The 16594-nt window shown below is 39.8% G+C and overlaps 1 protein-coding gene across 1 annotated transcript in view; it reads right to left on the bottom strand.

Moving 5' to 3' along the window:
• Nucleotides 1–16594, bottom strand: part of LOC129706003 (obscurin-like) — a 395075-nt gene that overhangs the window by 21275 nt on the left and 357206 nt on the right. Inside the window, 3 exon segments of the mRNA XM_055649977.1 lie at nt 2634–4989; nt 7662–7739; nt 8084–8129. Coding sequence (XP_055505952.1) covers nt 2634–4989; nt 7662–7739; nt 8084–8129 — 2480 coding nt within the window.

Genomic DNA, 16594 nt, shown 5'->3' with positions numbered 1-16594 from the left:
CCTATCATCTTAATGTCCTGTATCAGAGTTACAGCTGCAATTTAACATTCACATTGGCTGATGGCTGTTTCTCCAATATTACCTCTTGGGATCTTGCAAATGAAGGTATTTTGACCAGACTGAAATTGGCAGTTACTACAGAATTCTCCTACTATATTAAACGGGGAAGGTTGAATGTAATTTTCTTCATTTGGAAAATTCGCACTTCACAAGCTATGAACTAATTTATCTGTTGGTTTAACCAATTTAACCAGTCTAACTAGCAATCCTTAAAAAGAAAGGACTACATATATTACAAATGTTCAAAAGTCAGATATAATCTGTGAAGACAGAAACAGAATTAGCATTTCCAACTATAGATCTTTGACAGTACAATAGTAGATTAGTGGCCTGAAATGATGGAGACAAAAGGGAGTTCAGAGTTCAGAGAGAGACAAATGGATGATCTGGATCAGGTCAGTATTAAGAAGGGTCACACGAGGGTTGATAAATCCCTAGGGCTGAATGAGATCCTTTCTCATTGGTGCTGGAAATGGGAGCAACAATAAACTGGTTTATGAACTCCACAGTTTAAGTTGAGACCTTGCAACAGGACCTGAGACATCGACTGTTTCGCTCTCCACAGATGCTGCCCAACATCCTCGGTATTTCCAGCCCAATAATTTTCCTGATATTGGCCTGTGGTTACTACTTTTCAAAAACATAGAAACAATTTTATCTATCATTCAGTCTTTGGGCATGCACCTGTGGAGAACAAATGTGCAAAAATCTCTAATCCCTGTTATCCCTGTTATTAATCCCTGTTATTACAAAAATCTATCTTGGCCCTGTTATTTCCTTCCTTGCTTGCTTGCCATTGCATTCTGGGATAGATCTCATTCAGCCAATGATTCATGCAACGTTCCAATCCTGAAACACGCACTCGCAAGATGATTAAAATTCTCTTTTTTTTTGGACAATCATGTCATAGGAACATCTAAATCGTCTACATTTTGTGTAATTATATAATCAATATTTTTATACTAAATATACACAACAGAGTTAGCCACATTTATTGTGCAAAAAATAATCATTTTGATTATATTGAGAGTAGATGTTTCTAGATTAATTTAATTGGAATTATTGGAATTAAACATTAAATTCCTTCCATCTGGCATTTGTTCATGACAGTGAGATTTAAAAAGCATGTTATATTGTGAATTCTTGTGTGAATGGGATTAGTTTGTTATTTGGATACTTAGGCTATTTAAAACAATTATCCTTTTCTTAAGAAATGGAATCTACAGGACATTCTTAATGGGAAAGTAGTAGGCAGAAAGGCACATCATGTGTGGTTTGAAGAGCAAAAACTTGTAGTTTACAACGCCAAAATTGAAAAGTTGAGGAAAAACAAGGTGTACAGAGTTGCTTATTGGTTACTATCTGAGGAGTATGATGATGCTACTGATTATGATATGCCAATGTACCAGGTAGCAACTTATCTTCTCTATAAAGACTTGGTCTATTGCTCGAAATTGTAACTTATTTACCTATCTGTTACGGACTTACAGCATATAATACAATAATATTAAAGTTCTGATCTTGAGAATATCACATTTTTGAATTTTCAAGGCAGTCTGGGTGTTTATTACTATTTCCATCACAACGGTCAATTTTGTAATTAGCTACAATTAGGTAACTAACTAATTATAGGCTTTAATTTCAGGTCATCCAACTAAGATGTTTTATATTTGTTTCAGAATGCGTCAATCTATAATAACTGAAAATTTCATTAAATTCTCTTAATTTTTAAGAAAGTTATGGGCTTTTGACTGTCCTCGATCACAGCTTTTGTGTTAAGTCAATGGAAAAACAATAGGGGACAAAATACTAATTTCCGAGTATGAAAATGACCATAACTTTTATAATACTGAAGATATGAAAGTGAATTAGGTGTCAAATTAAATTTCCTTTTATGCTTTATCTATCTGATGGGATAAATTGCAGACTTGATTTTTGAAATCTCAAAATGTTGTAACATTGCTAGGTAATGTGTAATTGAATGGATCTTTCCCTGTAAGTTCTCAACACAAGCATCAGAGTCATTGAAGGGCAAATTGATCCTGAAAAGGGGGACAGATCAGGTAAAGGATTCTGTGGTGGAGAGCTGGCTTGGACACATCGGAGAGAGTCTGAAGAATGGTCTTGACCCGAAACGTCACCCATTCCTTCTCTCCAGAGATGCTGCCCGTCCCGTTGAGTTACTCTAGTATTTTGTGTCTGGCTTGGGCACATAATGGGGTTTGTTGAGAAGATGACTTGGAAGGATCAGACAGTTGATGGAGGATGCTCAGCTGTTATCGAGTGCCTGATAGGTGTGATTGGATGATAGGTTGCGTGCAGCAGATGAAGATGAAAGTCAGGCAGGTGATGGGAGTGGGATAAAGCAGATGTTCAGCAGGTATAAATTGCAGCTTCTATTGAAATCAGTAGAAGCTGTAAAAATATCACTGGAAAGTTATAATAAAGACTTTTAATTGTATAATTTGTGACTCATTAAATGCTGCATATTAATCATTTGTAATGAATAAAATTGCGAAACACTTAAGAAATTCCAAACCAAGTAATTTTTATATCTTAGATTTAATACTCACCAGTGTGGTGTTGGGTAAAGGAAGGTATTAATGGCGCTTTCATAAACTCCATGTACTGGTCGTCAGCTGACTCCATTCCACATGAGCTTGCTCTTCTGTGAACCTTCCTCAATTGCTGTTGTTTCTTTCTTAATTCCGGTCTCTCTGCTGAATCCTTGCTTTTCAAAGATTGCCAGGAGAAGTGAGCAGGCAATGTCTGACTCTTTCCTCCCCCAAGAAATGCAGATAAAGAATGCCGACTTCCTCTACCGTCTCCATCTTGAAAATCTTTATCCCAATTTAGTGAAGCAGATCTATTCAGTAATTTTAAGAGACCAGACCTGCCAAATGTTTTTGATGTAGACTTCAAACCTGGATCATTGTGGCTTTCACCAACAATCAGACTTGTTTCACTTGTAGAAATTGGAGCTCTTGCATCTTGTTGACCTTTGAAAGTTTTTTTTAGACTTTCAAAGCTTTGATATATTTTATTTTCCAGTGAAATTCTTTTTGATTTTTTTTTGCTTTTTGATTCTCCTTCAATCTCAGACATGATCTCATCCTCTTCACTACCAAGTAATTCAAACAGATCTGACTCCCATTCAGCTGCACTCAAACCACACAAGCTCTCACTTACTGGTTCAGTCTCATTGCACAATAATTCATATGAGGTGGTTGATGTCCGATTTGATTTTCCTCGTGGGGGATTATCCTTGCTGACATCAGTTTCCCTTGAAGAAGATGGTTCTTCAGATATGCATGGCTCAGGCAAGGATTTGACTTGAGATGTGCTTTTCTCTTTAAATTCTTGAGTCAAACACGAGGGTCCATGCTCATAATGGAGTTCACGACCGTTATTTGGTTCTGACAAATCAAAATAATTTGCATCTGGTTCTGCTGCATCATAATATAAAGAGCTGACTTTTTTACTTGAACTCTGAGTCTGAGGTTCAGCTGCATCAACTGAGGCAGCAGAAAATATTTCACTATGCAACTCAGAATCTGTGGAAACTTTACTGTCTAAGGAACTTAGCCCTGAAGCATTTGATTGCGAATTGATAGGCTTTTCATCATTCCGCACTTTCTCTGTATTGGACTTCAATTCTGAAAGTTTATAGTTGCATGAAGTCTCTGTATCCTGAATTGATTGTGACAATTCATGATGCTTGTTTTGCAGATCTAATGAATGCTGGAGGGAAGCTAATGCACTCAAGTTTTCTTTCGAATTGTAATGTTTAATGTCAGTAGCATCGGCTTTGTCTTCCGTGTCCATGCTCTGCTCTTTTTCTAATCTAAACTCTAAAGTTTGTAAAGTCTGGTCCATTTCAGAGGAAGTTCCTTTTGTGGGACATTGTGAAACATCTGTATAGAAAGTGACCCCTTCAGATAAGCATATTGTGTCACTCAGTGCTGACTTCTGAGTATCTAACACTTGCTCATCGATGGAAAAAGGCAGGGTTACCATAGGCTTACCAGTAGCTTTTGCATTGGAATGTAGATCTGAACTTTGGAAATATGAATTAATTAATTCACTTGCAGATTCTCTTGTAGTCTGAACTACAGACTCTGTTCCATATTCATCCAATGACTTGCTTTTCCGTAACTTTTCCTTCGGAACACAAGCTGCTCTATGCACATTGTCGCAAGAAGCTGTTTTATAAACTTCTTTAGAGCTGTGGCTTAAACTTTCATCAAATCGTTTATCTTTAGCGGTTCTTTCCTGTGCAGCCATCGGAAAGTAATCCAAAAGTGGTTGGCGTATTACACTTTTCCTTCCTATAAGACAATGCCTAGTCAAAAGTCTGGATGGTGGTTTGGAGTTTGGATCTAGTACAGTGTCTTTTGTTAATACTTGAGGTGTGAGGACACTATCAGCTGAAATGGATCGTGTTAATTTATGAGTTACTACCATTTCTATTTTTGAAAAGTCTGATATCTCTACAGAAGCTGCTTTAACAATAGAGTATTTTATCCTTTCGGTACTTAAATTCAGGTCTTCGAATATTTCAGGAGAGTTACACTGGGCTTTCACATCATCAGATTTTCCACATGTTTGATCTCTTACATCTGCTTGTTTCTCCACAGCAATGCTTCCAGTTAACACTGACCTATGGCTCCTGTGCTCACTGGCAGCTAAATCTAATATGACTGTTGGGAAAGGAGCAGGCCTTTGGCTGATAATTGAAGCATGATATGAACTTGATTCTGTCTGCTGGCCACAGTCTTCAAACTCAGAAGAGGAGGCACTAGATGTTGTTGAGCTGCTTTGTTTACGCAAATGTCGAGGCATGCCAAGCGAATGAGTTTTTGACGGCTCCTCGAAGAGTTGAGGAATTGACCTCTTTATAAGTATTGATTTATAACACACAAGGGCGCGCTGAAAATAATATAAAGGGAACAAAGTCATAGACTATTGAAACTGTAACAACTTATCCGTTTTGTTAAGGACAGTTTTGAAGAGAAAAAAAAAATCACCTGTTTTACATCATATTCTTAAACTTTGAAACGTTGTAATAAAAAATCTCTGGTCTTTATATTGCAAATAAAACAACCCATTTTCAATTGACTGTTGTTCAGCAAAAATGGTAAACAATTTATACACTGAAATTAATGAATAGAGGATCTGATCTGATGATGTTCATTGAGGACTATGGAGCAAGGTGACCAATCGCTCTCAGTAGGTGGACCTATTAATAAAGCTGGAAGCTATCTATCTGCATTTTGTGTTCTTTACTCATGAACCTGGAACGTCTAGGAATCCTGGTCCTCAAGTATTTCATGAAGTGAGGGGGGAAGGACGTAAATGCATATAGAGTACCGATTTTGGACCTGTAGAGGACAGAGAGGTTCCTCCAGCCTCCAAACAAGGTCACCTCCAAGCAATCGAACCCCTGTGATCAGTTTACATCCCCATTCCCTCCAGCAATGAATCTTGAACTTTAATCAACCTTGCACTGAGCACACAGGCAAGGGTGTAACACTAAATATGTAGAATTTTGGTGATTTCCCTATCACAGCACTAATAGAACATTAAATATTCTTTGTGATAAGCTATATTCAAATGTGGAAAAATATGGACATTGATGGTTAGTTGGCATGGCTTTGTGTATGGAAGGGATGTCATGTCCTATAAACAAATTCGTTTTTCTGAAGGGATGACGAAGATGATTGTTTAGGGTAGGGCAATAAATGTTATCAACATGGATATTAGTAAAGCATTTGACAAGGTCCCTTATGGTAGGTTGATCTAAAAGATTAAGGCACATGGGATCCACAGAGACATGAACAATAAACAAAATCAGGAGGAACTCAGGATGCCAGGCAGCATTTGGGGAAGCAAATGGACAGATGGCATTTGGGTTGAGACCGAAGAACAGTCAAAACATTGTCTATCCATTTCCCTCCACAGATACTGCCTGGCTTGGTGAGTTCCTGCAGCACTTTGAATTCAAGATTCACGCATTTGTAGTTTTTTGTATCTCCAACAGATAGAACGTAATGGTGGTGGGATGTTTTTTTGACTGGAGGTTTTTGATCAGAGGTGCTCTATGGGGATCAGCGTTGGTATGTTTGTTTTTTGTCATGTATACAAATCATTTGGGTGAGCTGATTACTAAATTTTCAGATGATACAGATACAAAAGATATAGCAGGATATAGATCAGTTGGAAAAATGGACAGAGAAATGACAGATGGAATTTAATCCAGAAAGTGAAAAGCATTGCCCTTTGGGAGTTCAAATATAAGAGGAAAGTATACAGTAAATGGCAGGTCTCTTGGGAGCGTTGATATATCAAGGATATTTGGGGTGCACGTCCATATCTCCTTCAGAGTGACAACACAAGGAAATAAGGTGGTAAAAAATGCATATGGCATACTTAACTTTTTTTGGTGGCCTGGGATGTGAAGCCAGGGGTGGTGGTAGAAACAGACACAATAGTAACATTTAAGGGGCATTTAGACAGGCACGTGAACAAGCTGGGGATGGAGGGATATGGACCATGTACAGGCAGATGGAATAGTTTACTTAGGCACTGTGTTCAGCACAGATGTCATGGGATGAAGGGCCTTTTCCTACATTGCACTATTATATGTTGAAGTAGTAAATGGGTTACAACAATGATTAGTAAGGAACCAAACATTAAAGTTGGAATTATGAAGAAAGAATTTTCACTTGCAATAGGAAATTTTAAAAGAGAATGCAATAATTTTTCAAGACTGCGCCAAGATTTGAGAGAGGGATCTGTGAGGCTACTTTCACTGATTGATTCCTTTGTAACAAAGGGATTTGAATGTAGAATTATTAAACAAGAAGAAAAGTGGGAGGAACATTCCCATACACGATTTATTAGAATTTGAAAGCTTTACCACAAGTTAATTATGGTAGAGACTATAATTATAATTAGTTAACTCATGCATAGGCCGGGTGTTAGAAATGCACTTATTAACTCATTACCCTCATTTTGTATTGCGTTTTCTAATAGGATTAGTGAAACATATAGAAACATAGAAAAATAGGTGCAGGAGTAGGCTATTCAGCCCTTCGAGCCCTTCAATATGATCATGGCTGATCATCTAAAATCAGTACCCCGTATCCCTTGACTCCTTTAACCCTAAGAGTTAAATCTCTCTCTTGAGAGTCTAGCTTCGTGCAAAGGTAAGTGTTGATATAGAAACATAGAGAATAGGTGCGGGGGGAGGCCATTTGGCCTTTCGAACCAGCACCGCCATTCATTGTGAGCATGGCTGATCATCCACAATCCCTAACCCGTGCCTGCCTTCTCCCCATATTCCTTGATTCCGCTAGCCCCTAGAGCAGTATCTAACTCTCTTTTAAATTCTTCCAGTGAATTGGTCTCTGCTGCCTTCTGTGGCAGACAATTCCACAAATTCACAACTCTCTGGGTGTTTGCATTCAAGACAAACTATATTATTCTGTCCCGTCTCATCAAACATGAAAACCCCAAGTAAATGGGAAACAGCTGAAGTTAAGCGCTCCTTCAAACATGGTCGTTAGGTGACGCATCACCATAAAACTAAGTTTTCTTACCTGCCACTTATTCCTTGATAAATAAAATTTCAATCTCTGTGTATTAATTGTACAAAACTGTTGAACCTTTTGTTCCTCCTGGAAAAAAATGTCAGTCAATTTTATATCCGTAACAATGACTATTTGAACATGTGAATGGTTTCTTGATAGGTATTTGATAGATTACATCCAGCAATCTAAAATAGGCTTAGTACTGTTCTATCAAGTGTCAGCAATAATGATACTAAAAATATTTAAAACAATAACAATTAAATGAAATATATATTTTATAGTTTTCCAAAAACAATTTTGTTGGGTCATTATTTACCAATGTCTTTCTTCTATTTTTTAGAAGCATACTTTGTTTATCACGAAGCAAAAACACATGCAGGCACCATTGGTAATTGCATCATATTTCAGTAATTTGCAAAAGCAAGTCATACCTGAAACCACTGATCATTCAAACATTCAGATGCTGTTGGCCTATCCCTAGAAGATGGAAATTCAGTAGTTCTTATACAAATCACTAATTTTAACAAACTTGCATCAACAGCTATATAACCTCTAGCATTTTATACATAAAATGAAAATTATTTAGATTATTTTTGATACGATGATTCCATCGAGGCAATATGGCTTTATACTTTTATTGTTCGTAGTTTTATTTTAACTTCAAACAAAATACACATCATTAGTCATTAAATACTTTTTTTTAATATAATAATAATTCCACTGAATCAATGGAAGAGTTACATTTTTTATATGTATTTGTACAATGTTTTATTTTCTTGATCTCTGAAGGGATATCAATGGTCAGATGGGGTGGGGAGGGCCAAAGGAGGGAGGGTAGCAGTGTATCATCTGAGACTTCCACAATGCTTGCAAATATTGTGAGACCAAGAGCAAAATAACTGGAATCAGCAATAGGCCATTCAACCTTCTGTGGTTGCTCCACCATTCAATAAGATTGTTAGTCTTGCCACTTGCAAGCAGCAACTTGTTACCTCAATTCCTTATTTATCGAAAATCTAGCGATCTCTTCTTGATTGTACACAGTAATGAATCTTCACAATTCTCTTGGGTAGAGAATTCAACAGCCATTGTGAAAAAAATGCCATCTCATCACAGTGCTGAAAAGATATTTCCTTACTTTTTTACTGTGATCCCTGATTCCAGACGTTTTATGCCGGGGGGGGACATCATTCTCATCTACACCGTCTGGCCCTTTTTAAAATGTAGTAAATTCCAATTAGATCACCGCTCTTTCTTCTAAATGTGAGAGTATGGGCATGGCCTTCTTAATCCCACTTCATACAACTTATTTTTCTTCTGTTGGCAATTACCAAGCCTCAGATAAACAGTTTGTGGCATTAACACAGATAAGAGTGAAATTTCTATAATGCTACAGGGAATTAATCTGGAACCCACCTTTCTGGTGTTGTGTGCTGAAGTTGTAACAATGCGCTGCCAAATATCTTTAATGCACACCTTTCAGGAGCATTTTTACAATATTATATTTTCTGATTATGCTATCTTCAGTGAACATGTTCTCAGTTACCTCCGTCTAAGGTAGAACATTTCCCCCTAAACCATTCAGCCACTCATCCTCCCCCCTTAAGAAACATATGACATAGGAACAGAATTAGGACATATGGGCCCCTCAAGTCTACTCCAGCATCCAATAAAATGATGGCTCATATTATCATTGGTCTCAACTCCCCCTTTTTGCCTGATCAACATGATCCCGGTTTGTTCTGTAGTCAATAAATCTATCTATCTCAGCCTTGAATGTACTTAATATATCAGCATCCACAGTTCTTTTGGGTAGAGAACTCCAAAGATGGAGGAAGTGTTGACCAATAAATTAAAATTATGGTTTTTCAGACCTATTTTTGGCATGCACTACTTTTGAGGTGAGATTCAATTAAGAAAATCAATTAATATTTTTTCTTTTAAAACCAAAACATTATGTAAATTATTTAAAAACGAGACCAGGTACGGATCTGTTGTGCCCGTCCCCCAAGGCAATATTCCACCATTGACCCATAGCCCCCAACTGTACAGGCACAGCTGACGGGTTCCCGTTGTGACCCCAGAGATCCCCTTTGTGACGTGAGTCACGGCAACCTTCCCCCAACTGCGCAGGCACGGCCGGCAAATGGGAGCGCGGCCGGCAAATGGGAACACGACAGACGTTTTGAAAGTTCAAAATGGCAATAACCTGTAAAATATACATTCAATGTGAACGCATCTCACACACCCTCTTCAGTCCCCTATTCCCCTCCTTCATCCTCCCATCCCCACCATCTACCAACCCTCCTCTGCTTCCTTCCCACATCCCCTCCCTCTCCTCCTTCTTCCCCCTTCCCTCCTCCATTACCTCGCCATCCATATAACAATTACGGCACGGAAACGGGCCGTCTCGGCCCTACAAGTCCGTGCCGAACAATTATTTTCCCTCAGTCCCACCTTCCTGCACTCATACCATAACCCTCCATTCACTACTCATCCATATGCCTATCCAATTTATTTTTAAATACCATCAAATCTGCCTCCACCACTTCCACTGGAAGCTCATTCCACACCGCTACCACTCTCTGAGTAAAGAAGTTCCCCCTCATGTTACCCCTAAACTTCTGTCCCTTAATTCTCAAGTCATGTCCTCTTGTTTGAATCTTCCCTATTCTCAAAGGGAAAAGCTTGTCCACATCAACTCTGTCTATCCCTCTCATCATTTTAAAGACCTCTATCAAGTCCCCCCTTAACCTTCTGCGCTCCAGAGAATAAAGACCTAACTTATTCAACCTTTCTCTGTAACTTAGTTGTTGAAACCCAGGCAACATTCTAGTAAATCTCCTCTGTACTCTCTCTATTTTGTTGACATCCTTCCTATAATTGGGCGACCAAAATTGTATACCATACTCCAGATTTGGTCTCACCAATGCCTTGTACAATTTTAACATTACATCCCAGCTTCTATACTCAATGCTCTGATTTATAAAGGCTAGCATACCAAAAGCTTTCTTTACCACCCTATCTATATGAGATTCCACCTTCAAGGAACTATGCACGGTTATACCCAGATCCCTCTGTTCAACTGTATTCTTCAATTCCCTACCATTTACCATGTACGTCCTATTTAGATTTGTCCTGCCAAGGTGTACCACCTCACATTTATCAGCATTAAACTCCATCTGCCATCTTTCAGCCCATTCTTCCATGGCCTAAATCACTCTGTAGACTTTGAAAATCCTCTTCATTATCCACAACAACCCCTATCTTGGTATCATCAGCATACTTACTAATCCAATTTACCACACCTTCATCCAGATCATTGATGTACATGACAAACAACAAAGGACCCAACACAGATCCCTGAGGCACCCCACTAGTCACCTGCCTCCAACCCGACAAACAGCCATCCACCATTACCCTCTGGCGTCTCCCATTCAGCCACTGTTGAATCCATCTTGCTACTCCTGCATTTATACCCAACAGTTGAACCGTCTTAACCAACCTTCCATGAGGAACCTTGTCAAAGGCCTTCCTAAACTCAATATAGACAACATCCACTGCTTTACCCTCGTCAATTTCCCTAGTAACCTCTTCAAAAAATTCAAGAAGATTAGTCAAACATGACCTTCCAGGCACAAATCCATGTTGACTGTTCGTAATCAGACCCTGTTTATCCAGATGCTTATATATATATTATCTCTAAGTATCTTTTCCATTAATTTGCCCACCACTGAAGTCAAACTAACAGGTCTATAATTGCTAGGTTTACTCTTAGAACCCTTTTTAAACAATGGAACAACATGTGCAGTACGCCAATCCTTGGGGACTATTCCCGTTTCTAATGACATTTGAAATATTTCTGTCATAGCCCTGGCTATTTCTACACTAACTTCCCTCAATGTCCTAGGGAATACCCCGTCTGGACCTGGAGACTTATCCACTTTTATATTTTTCAAAAGTGTCAGTACTTCTTTTACTTTGAAACTCATAGTATCCATAGCTACTCTACTAGTTTCCCTTACCTCACATAATTCAATATCCTTCTCCTTGGTGAATACCGAAGAAAAGAAATTGTTCAATATCTCCCCCATCTCTTTTGGCTCTGCAGATAGCTGTCCACTCTTTCTCTCCAATGGACCAATTATATCCCTCGTTATCCTTTTGCTATTAATATAGCTGTAGAAACCCTTTGGATTTACTTTCACCTTATTTGCCAAAGCAACCTCATATCTTCTTTTAGCTTTTCTAATTTCTTTCTTAAGATTCTTTTTACATTCCTTATACTCCTCAAGCACCTCATTTACTTCATGCTGCCTATAATTATTGTAGATCTCCCTCTTTTTCCGAACAAGATGTCCAATTTCCCTTGAAAACCAGGGCTCTTTCCAATTTTTACTTTCCTTTCAACTGAACAGGAACATAAAGATTCTGTACTCTTAAAATTTCCCCTTTAAATGTCCTCGATTTCTCTTCTACATCTTTCCCATAAAACAAAATGTCCCAGTTCACTCCTTTTAAATCATCTCGCATCTCATCAAAGTTAGCCTTTCTCCAATCAAAAATCTCAACCCTAGGTCCAGTTCTGACCCTCTCCATAGTTATATTGAAACTAATGGTATTGTGATCACTGGACCCGAAGTGCTCCCCAACGCATACCTCCGCCACCTGTCCCGTCTCATTTCCTAACAGGAGGTCCAGCACTGCCCCTCCTCTAGTAGGTGCCTCTATGTATTGCTGCAAAAAACTATCCTGCACACATTTTACAAACTCCAAACCAACCAGCCCATTTACAGAATGTGTTTCCCAGTCTATGTGTGGAAAGTTGAAATCTCCCACAATCACTACCTTGTGCTTACTACTAATATCTGCTATCTCCTTACATATTTGCTCTTCCAATTCTCGATCCCCATTTGGCGGTCTATAATACACCCCTGTAAGTGTTGCTACACCTTTCCCACTTCTCAGTTCCACCCAAATAGCCTCCCTAGATGAGCCCTCCAATCTATCCTGCCAAAGCACTGCTGTAATATCTTCCCTGACAAGCAATGCAACACCTCCACCTCTTGCCCCTCCAATTCTATAACACCTGAAGCAACGAAATCCTGGAATATTTAGTTTCCAATCACAGCCCTCCTGCAACCATGTTTCAATGATCGTCACAACATCATACTTCCAGGTGGCAATCCAGACTCTAAGCTCATCCACCTTTCTTACAATGCTCCTAGAATTAAAATATGCACATTTAAGAAACCCCCCGCCTCTTATTCTCTGTTTATTTCATTTTCTCCTTTCTCCTCTTGTGTCCGAGTGCTTCCCCTTTCTGCTTCCTGCCTCCCATTCTGTCTACTAGCTTTCTCTATTTGAGTCCCTCGCCCCAACCATTCTAGTTTAAAGTCTCCCCAGTAACCTTTGCAAATTTCCTAGCCAGGATATTGGTCCCCCTCGGGTTCAAGTGCAACCCATCCTTTCTGTACAGGTCCCACCTTCCCCAAAAGAAGTCCCAATGATCCAGAAACTTGAATCCCTGCCCTCTGCACCAGTCTTTCAGCCACGCATTTATCCTCCACCTCGCTCCATTCCTACTCTCACTGTCAGAATATGTAAAAATGTAAGCGCTACTGCGTTGAGTTTTGACGAAGGCAGAAAAACCACATACACATATGCAGACACACATATACACGCCACATACAAGATGACACTTTTAATAGTATACCAGACCAAGTGGGTCCCAGTTGCGGTGGGGGGAGCGGTGGCCTGTGGCGTCACACACACACACTAACCACCCCCTTGATATTATATTAATATTATTCATTCGCTCCTTTTATCCCATCCCCGCCCTATCCACTCACGCATAGCCCCCAACTTGCAGGTGCGGCTAGACTGGGAGGGGGGGGGGGAGAGGGAGAGGAGAGAGGGGTAGAGAGAGAGAGAGAGAGAGAGAGGGGGGGGGAGAGAGAGAGAGAGAGAGAGGGAGAGAGAGAGGGGAGAGAGAGAGAGAGAGAGAGAGAGAGGGAGAGGGAAGGAGAGAGAGGGAGAGGAGAGGAGAGAGAGGGAGAGAGGAGGGGAGAGAGAGGGGGAGAGGGAGAGGGAGGGAGGGAGGGGGGGAGAGAGAGGGAGGGAGGGGGGAGAGAGAGGGGGAGAGGGAGAGAGAGGGAGAGGGCAGAGAGAGAGAGGGGCAGAGAGAGAGAGGGGCAGAGAGGGAGAGAGAGAGGGGAGAGAGAGGGAGAGAGGGGAGAGAGAGAGGGAGAGAAGGGCAGAGAGGGAGAGAGAGGGGCAGAGAGGGAGAGAGGGGCAGAGAGAGAGAGAGGGAGAGAGAGAGGCAGGAAGGGAGAGAAAGGGGCAGAGAGGGAGCGAGAGGGGCAGACACGGACAGAGGACCCAAGAGCGCGGCTGCTCCAGTACAGGTCCCGACTTGCTCCTTCTTTCTGCGTCTTTTGAATATCCGGGGGGAAGGGGGGGGAAGAGGGGAGACGTCACTCGCAGCACGTGGACATCTTCAGTGAAAGGCAGTTGTTTTAAATACAAAGTTTTGTCATATTTTTAAACATTTACAGTAATGTCGAGAAATAAAGCATGACATTTTCAGATAAGGAGATTTTGGATTTGGCGGGAAAAATGTCAACTGGAATATGTAAATATTTAATCATTACTGCGTAGATTTTTCACAAAGATGTAATAACACACAAACGCACACATTCAAGATTAGAGTTTTACAGATAGATAGATAGAGATAGATAGATAGATAGATAGAGAGATAGATAGATAGAGGTCACAGTGTCGAGAGAATTACAAAATATGGACCGTTCCCAATGGTTCCAGAAATGCTTTAATGGTCATTCACCTTTCTTTATTAGGAAGGATTCTGAAGACCAATGTTTCTGTCACATACAAATTTGACATTACAAATAGTCTCTTGGCATGACCACACATCCTTTATCCTCATCAAACTTCATTCAGCTAAATGACAACTTTGGTGTCCTTTCTTTCTCCACTAAGACTTGCTCATTCATCACCCACCTTTACCAATTAATAGTCATACCTTGGCCACAAACGTAATTCAAATTTAAAATTTGTTTCAAATTTAAAATTCTCAGGACTTTGTCTAAATTTATTTGGCATCTCATCTCTATAAACTGCTCCCATTCTGTAGCCAGCAGGTTCATTCAGTCATCTGGTCCCCATTTAGCGAATGGTCACTTACAGCATAGAGTGGGAACGTTGAACTTCACAAAACACTGTTTAGGTTGAACTGAAATTGGCTGTATCCAATTCTGAATATTGCCCTCTAGGAAGTATGTGAATGTCCTGGTCCGGGTCCTGAATAAATTAACCAAAGGGTTTTCAGGACGAAGAAATTCTGATATGCGAGATGTTTTGATTGTTTTTCTTGCAGTAAAGAAAATTAAGAAGAGATTTAATAAGGTGTACATGTTAATGATAGGTTTAGATTGAATTAATAGAGAGAAGCTGTCCTATTAGTGGATGGTTCATGGACCAGGAGCAGAAACTTATAGTGATGCCAAAGGGATGTTGGGAACAGCAATTTTACTCAGAGTGCTATGACCTAGAACTTACAATCTGCAAGGTTGGCAGAGTGAGAGAAATAGAGAGAGAGTGAGAGAGATAGCGGGGGGGAAGGTTAGAGATAGAGGTAAAGATAGAGGATGAGGGATAGTTAGAGATAGAGATAGAGGGGGTGACAGAGGGGAAAGGCAGATATAAAGAGAGAGAATTAACAAGTATAAGTACAGGAGTGAAAAATACAACTGAAAGTCCAAATGAAATATGATTCTTACAGGCCCCTCAAAAGAACAATTGTCATCAGACCAATTAGAACCTCAAAAACAAATGAGAAGGAAATAAGGCCTCAGTAGGATTTCTGTTACTACACATTTTATATTTCACAATTTTTAATTGGCATGATTATTTTCCCCAACTGATCTAGTATTTGTGTCAACTACTCTGATCCTTTGTAACATCTTTTTATTGTTAATCATTACTGGAAAACACAATATTGTGGCTTCTAATTTTGTCGTAAAACGCCATTTTATTTCCCACTAACTTCCACAGGTTAAACATTTTTATTATTGGCACAAGAATATTGATATTGTCAAGGTTCTTTCCACTGTCAGTTATATAACATAATTGTACAGAAAATAATTATCTTGCAGTGTATGTTGAACCAGCTCTGAAGTAGAGATGGAGGGAGATATACAGTTAGAGGGACAGAGATCAAGAGAGGTATGTTGGACCACCTCAGCCTGTGGCTATCCCTGCTTAGATTATCCCTGCTAGTACTGAAAGCAAATGTGCTAAATTGGTGCCACCACCTTTTTACGTTTGTTTTAGAAGGGCAAAATACTTATTTGCCAGTCTAAAGGGTCTGTCCCACTTATGCAATTTTTAGGCGACTTGCCGCACCCTTCATAGTCACAGCAGGTTGCCGAAAATTATCAAAATGTTGAAAATCCAGCGACAACCAAAAAAAGGTACAACTCCTTGGGCCACAACTCACGACCATACAGTAGGTATGTTACAATACTTACCTTCAGCGGCGCTGCAATTCTGCCGCTGGCCATGTGCGTGATTTTTGGCGCCTTTGGGGGGGGGGGAGGGGTAAAAACGCAGTTTTTTTCCTACCTTGTCCTGGATTATATTTGGTTGGAGTGCAAGCTTTTGCTGAAGAATCGTTCCGACAGCCGTTCTGTTTATTTTATTTTTTTTAAATCGCCCGACTATTTCAGCGCTGGAGTCATTTTAAAATCAGTTTTTAAAGCAGTCAATGCCGACAACGGGGACGGATTTCATGTAGGTGACAGGTAAAAGAAAGCCGTTTATTTTTATGTATAAAAGTGGTCCTTAAGATGCCTTTAGTTCACATTTTAAGTAGCGAAACGGTGATTTAGTTCCCATACGAACCGGCATGCCGATATGGGGGT

This window comes from Leucoraja erinacea, chromosome 2, assembly GCF_028641065.1.
Source record: "Leucoraja erinacea ecotype New England chromosome 2, Leri_hhj_1, whole genome shotgun sequence".
Classification (NCBI taxonomy): domain Eukaryota; kingdom Metazoa; phylum Chordata; class Chondrichthyes; order Rajiformes; family Rajidae; genus Leucoraja; species Leucoraja erinaceus.
Note: the sequence above shows the minus strand (reverse complement) of the source record. Positions and strands in the feature narration are given on the sequence as shown.